The sequence below is a fragment of the Gambusia affinis genome, linkage group LG18 (assembly GCF_019740435.1).
Source record: "Gambusia affinis linkage group LG18, SWU_Gaff_1.0, whole genome shotgun sequence".
In the NCBI taxonomy this organism is placed as follows: domain Eukaryota; kingdom Metazoa; phylum Chordata; class Actinopteri; order Cyprinodontiformes; family Poeciliidae; genus Gambusia; species Gambusia affinis.
Genome location: NC_057885.1, coordinates 21961515 through 21967514, shown reverse-complemented (window position 1 = coordinate 21967514; position 6000 = coordinate 21961515). Strand labels below are relative to the sequence as shown.

The 6000-nt window shown below is 37.5% G+C and overlaps 1 protein-coding gene and 1 long non-coding RNA gene across 3 annotated transcripts in view; both read right to left on the bottom strand.

The window, feature by feature from the left end:
• Positions 1-593: 593 nt before the first annotated feature.
• On the bottom strand, positions 594-1575 carry LOC122820338. The gene is made up of 3 exons (XR_006368769.1): positions 1088-1575; positions 847-915; positions 594-764 (listed from the first exon to the last, which is right to left on the bottom strand). It is a non-coding gene; the product is annotated as an uncharacterized LOC122820338 (long non-coding RNA).
• A 2844-nt stretch (positions 1576-4419) lies between these two features.
• LOC122820217 overlaps positions 4420-6000 on the bottom strand; it is an 11673-nt gene continuing 10092 nt past the window's right edge. Inside the window, exon 4 of one of the 2 annotated variants that reach the window (XM_044097455.1) lies at positions 4420-4881. In XM_044097455.1, the coding sequence (XP_043953390.1) occupies positions 4755-4881 (127 nt within the window). In that variant the 3' untranslated portion in view covers positions 4420-4754. The remainder of the gene's footprint in view (positions 4882-6000) is intronic. The other variant, XM_044097454.1, reaches the window with a different exon arrangement.

Here is a 6000-nt window from a genome sequence, read left to right as displayed (position 1 = left end):
GTAGGTCATCTCTGGCTCTATGGGGATCCTCCTGTTCAATGAGTTCAAGGATGAGGGGGTGGCCCTTGTCCGCCGGTAGTTCCCACTGGGAGGGGGACAATAAGGAGAACTGTTCCTTGTTGCTGAAGAAATAGGCTAATTTGATTTTGCGGTGGTAGTGGTTTATTTGAAAATTGAGAAGTTCCCTGACATTTGGGATCCTGGTGGTTGTTGGGACTAAAGTAAGATCTTTTGTCAAAAGTTTAATATGGTCATCTTTTAAGTGGAGTGTTGTTGACAGGTTAGGTACTCTGTTTTTAGTGCCAAGTTGGCTTGCTTTCAATTTGAGCTTTTTCAATGCTTTAGGTCTGTGTTTCAAGGCTAGGCGTTCCGTTTAATTCATATGGCCCTATTAGTTTAACGCACGGATCCAGTGGTTCCAGATATGCTGCCCAGTGTCCAGTGTATCCTGTCCTCAACTGTGGGAAAGTGAGCAACCTGGATTTTGAGGATGATGTGGTTCGTCTCTGGCGAACTGACATGATGGTTGAACCTTTTAGCAGCAAATCTAACAAACTTCTAAAACAGATTGAAAATTTACCTCACCTGCTACATTTCTTGCATGGAAACACTTCCTTGGGGTTCTGCGGCGGTTTTGGTGGAGGTTTGGGCTTCTTTGCGGCGGGTTCAGCCCAATGCTGCTGACTGACGAGCCTCCTTACTCATTGGGTCTGGCTCTTTGATGACCAGAACTGTCCCTGTCTGAAGCTACATGTGGGTTTTGACTATGCAAAGAAAGTTCGACGATTTCCTCTTTTTGAACGTAACGGGGTGTTAAGCGAATAAAGAGGATTGGACAGTACTTACGTTTCCGGTAGCTAATTTCCAGGAGTGACGTCACGTTTTTATTCCCTGCTTGTTTGTGTGTCTAGCAGACTGAAAGGTAAAGTACCAGAGAGAGGCTAAGAGCGGTAACGAAAGTTAACAGGATTTAAACGGAGCGTGCTTCTTCTAATTAATGGACAATAAATAAAAAAAGTGTTTATTTTAGGCTACACTCTTTTATTTGGCCTGGTTTAATAACGCTGCACCAGAGCGGCAGAGTTACCTCTGTGTTCAGTCGTATCTAAGCTGAAGAGAATTTCAGAACTTGCTCTTCAGTGGTGTACGGCTGGGTCGACAGGCGTTTTGGCCGTTTATCACCAGAGACGCGTCAATTGACATCTCCTCTCATCTCTGTTGAATTTATAGCAGCATCACGTAGAGAGGGTGCTATATAACACTTATCGGTAATCCTCGTGGCTCTGCAAAAGTATGCACAGACGTTCTTGTCCTCATGGCTGAAGCAACAATAAAACTTTCTCAAATCCAAAAATCTTAGGCGTCATAGTCACTGTAACTCATAAAACTCACCCTAATGCAGAGCTTCTCAGTTCTGGTCCTCAGGCCCCTTTCTTCTAATTCTATAGAGTTTTCTGGCAGTTTACAGACTTTGTGTATTACCACCATCAACAGGACGGAGATGTAATTCAGAAATTAATTTTTCCTTTATATCTTCTCAGGCCCCCTGCTCTGCATGTTTTAGGTTTTTCTCTTCTATCACACACCTGGATTGAATCTGTGGGTGATTAACAGACTTCTGATGAGGTCATGCAATCATCTGAATCAGCTGTTCTGGATTAGAGGCACCCTAAATCTGCCCTACTGACACAATCCATATATTTTAATGTTGACCTTTGATGAAAGATTAGTTCTCTTGAAAACCTTTAACTGTACAAATATTTAAATGCTACTCAGTAAGTAGCAAGGAAGAATAATTTAAACAAGCTAAAATTATCTATTTTTATTTTCAAACATTTTCTTTGGTTTTCTTAAAATACAACTAAAACTTACACATAATCTTAATATTAATTTGTAAAGAAAATCAATGTGTATATCTTTCTACATGAAAACTTTTATTTTTTTTAAACTTGATCGCCATGAAGAAAGATTATTCTCTCCAATATATTCTGCATACTGTAATTGTTTTCAGTTATTTTTTATGTGTAGAAACCCACTGCCATATTGGATGCCTAACACAATGGACCTTATCTCAGGGGCCGCTTTTCATTGGCTGATGCCCTTTTTACGTGGTAGAGCGGCTGCAACGTGTGTAGCCGTCTCAAACACACGCTTCTCGTTAGCTAAGTACAGAATAATAGCAGCACTGATACAACTTCTACACCTTGAAGCCTGTCTGTTACACAGTCTTACATTAGCTAAACAGATTGATATGCAATGTGTACTTTATCTGACATACACTAAAGATTTTATTTTAGCAGAAAAGCCTTTGGACTAAATTGTTCCTCGTGTTAGCCACTCTAGCACCAAGTACAGTGTATCAGGCCTGGGCACACTCAGACATTTGCCAACAAACCACAGGAATCACCCACTGATTTCAAAACTAATCTACAAAACGATGAATGCCCGACTTACCCAGCCTTGTAAGAACAATTTAGGCATCAGTGATCTTCTATAGTGAGGTAGAGGGTGCGTGGATCTGCTGTTTTCCTCATCGGGCGAAAGCATTTTGCTGCGAAGTGCATGGGAAGGTCCATGAATGAAGTTTGATTCAGGCACCAGAAGAGCCTGAAAGTCAACGTTAGCTAAAATCAAATGAAGAAAAAGATCATCTGAAGGTGTTAGGAACACCAAAGAAATCTTAAAGGTGAAAAAGATTGAAAAAGAGTTTAAATTAGTAAAGAAATAAAAAATAAAACAAAGAGGTTATATATTTTATTTTATTTTTCTAATCACAATATTCAGCAGTTGCATATTATATCCACATTTAACACTATAAAGTCACAGAATTTACATTTCACAGCTTCTTTGTTTTCAATATTTTTTTATTATATTTTTCTGGATTTTATTATTTCTGCTGATGGTGGTGGCTTCTTTCAGATAATTGTTTTTAGATTTTGAAATTGCTTAAAGAGATGTTTCGCTAAAACTATGTTGTTGTTTTTTTACTTCTGGGTTTTGTTAACAATATAAACAAAAGTAAAATGAGAAGTGTATAAATCTTAAGAGATGCCAACATCAGCTTTGTCCCTTATTTTTCTTTTTTCAGGCTGGAACAAACATGATTCTGATGATTATAATTAATGTAAAATAGCCTGAATTATCTTGTCCATATTTACGGTTTTAATAGTTAATAATGTATCTAAGCCAACATTTATCAAATATAACATTATTTGTTTTGACACTATTGATTTTAACATTTATTTCACTTAAATGCCTGCAGGTATTTCATTTTTATTTCACTTGTTTGCTGCAGGTAATGTTTGTGTCATATTTAACTAAATTAAACTGCTCAACTGTTACAGGTTTATTTTGAATATTAAATCTGGAAAAGGACTGTTTCCAGGGCAGCAATGTTACTTTTTTTCTTACACTTCTCTTTGAAAAAATGTCAAAATGCTAAATCAAATGTAAGATTTAAAATAAGACGCGAAGACCAAAGCAGATTTTAAAACGGCAGGAAAGTGTTTTTTAGATTATTCCAACTGTTCAAGACAAAATAATCATAAAACTCACATCACCCAAAATATATCTTTAAAACACAAATCCTGCAGTCATCACTAATTTATGAAACATTTGTTATTCATGTTCTAACACAAAAAAAATGCTAATTTCTGTTTTCTTCTAAACTTTAATCAGCAGAAACACAAAATAAAATCAGCGTCTTGTTTGAACTTGTCAGAAAAACAGCAAACTTATGCAAACTCCCTCCATGAGACATAGCATCAAAGTTGCCTAAAATATAATTAATGTAAATTATTTTAGACAAGCAAGGATTTACGTTCACTGGCCACTTTATCAGGTACACCAGGAACTTGGAATAAATAGAATAAAAGTGGATCAGCAGCAATACGATGATGCTGTTCTGATAAAACAGATCAAATCTCTAAGCCATGAAGAATTAATGCTTTTCTAAAATTAGATACAAATTGCGTTAATGAGGTGTGTCTAACAAAGTGGCCACTGAGTAATTGTACAATTTAAAATAAATTATTTTTACCACAAAGATGCTAAAAAAATTCAGACGAGCTACTTGTGATTTACATTCTGGTTGAACTTTTAAAGGGGCAGTATCATGTAAAAATCAATGTTTTGTGCTTTACTTCATGTTTTATTATTCCCTCATCAGATTCTTTCAAGGATGTTTGAGAAATCCTCTAATCTCCATGGTAACCATGCAGCTGTGCAAAACCCCTGAAAGGACCAAAAGCACATTGCCTCTTTTTCCCACTAAGCTCCTCCAGACTAGCCAGCAGAAATTAGCAAACACCTGGTGGAACAGAACCAGTGCTGAGAGTTTCAGTGAAATGCTGGTGAAAACGATGTTAAAGGGTTAATGGAGGAACCATGCTGTGACGACTTCCTGAACGAAAGAGCAGGAGTTTCTTAAACACACAGAGGCCCAATTTCAAGGTGTAAATTTACAAAGTTTTATTTAATTTTTTACGTCATACTTCACATACGCAGAATTTTTACAACAGAAGGTAACATAGTTACTTGATACAAAATACGTGATACTGCCCCTTTAAGGAGAAAGGAAACAAGATGTGAAGTGATTTATTGCTTTAAACAAACATTGGTGTCTGTTTGTCTGACGGTGAGGATGTTAATCCAAACAGCAGGAACTCCTCTGGGAGTTCTTTTGCCCCAGCATGTCTAGCTTTTCTCTTTTTCTGTGGACATCCTCCCATCATGCCACGCTTCCCGGGTGTTCTTCAGGGCTTTGGTCCGTTTGGGATCCACCACCACGTAGTCCACCCGCCTGCGGTCGCCGCGCGCTCGTTCATCACCCGCTGCAGCGTGATCACTGCTGCTGGGCCCACCTTCTGCTGTGGAGCGTTTCTAAAGACACAGACAGGATTCATGACATGGAGTTCTAATTTATATTCTGCAACAAGATTAATTTACATCTCTAATGAGTTACGCTTAATGCACTGGTGTCCAAACTCTTTGCAACTTGAGCTACAACTGTGAAGTTAAAAATAAAGTTCCATCTCTTTTGTTGTGAAAAATGTGAAAATAATTACAGCATTAGCTGAGACCGTCATCTTAAAAAAAGTACTTATTCATTTAGCCTAATTTAATAAATAGCATCAAATTCTTTTTTTTTTTTTTTCAGTAAAAGTTTCTTAATGTTTTTGGTGCTATATACCATCAAGTTAAAATGAAAGGCAATAATTCTGTAATTAAAAGATAGTTTTTGAGTTTGTTTTCTATTTTAAGATTATTTTGAATTTCTCTACATCCTTTTTTTAAATCAGTGAAATCTGTGTGATTCTTGAACTGTGAACAAGGGCCACACAGAATCATACCAAGGGCTGCAAATGGCCCCCGGGCCACACTTTTGACACCCTAGTTGAACTTTACAGACACAGTTGGTTCTTTGATGCCCTCTAGTGGACAAACTCCAAGCAGGTGAAATAAATCACCTAGATTTGAGTTATCCAGTTACTTTTTTAAACTATTTTTTAAGGGGTAAAAACAGCAGCTTTGCAACATCAATATCTACAGAGAAAACAGGATGTGCTATAAAGCAATCAGTTTTGCCTCCACCACCTCCTGAAACGATACCCAGTCCCATCATCCATCATTGTGGATTTTGTGAGGGAAAACACAACTTAACTGACTGTTCGCGTTTTAAAACAGAGTCACATGATACTAAAGTTGAATTTTTGAGAAGTCATGGATATTGCTTTGGTTGCCTACTAAAAGGTCATTTAAGCAAAAATTGTAAGAGGAGATTAATGTGTCAAGTTTGTCGAATGAGACATCCAACAGTACTTCATATTAAAAGTGCAAAACTTGTGCAGCAGGACAGTCAAATTGAGACTGAAGTAACTCCCATAAGCAGTGCTCTTGTTTCAGCAGGTGATGCAACCAGGGCCGGGAGAGAATGTGCACTTTCAATTGTTCCCGTCCGAGTTAAGGTGGCAAACGGGGACAAATATATTCAGACCTATG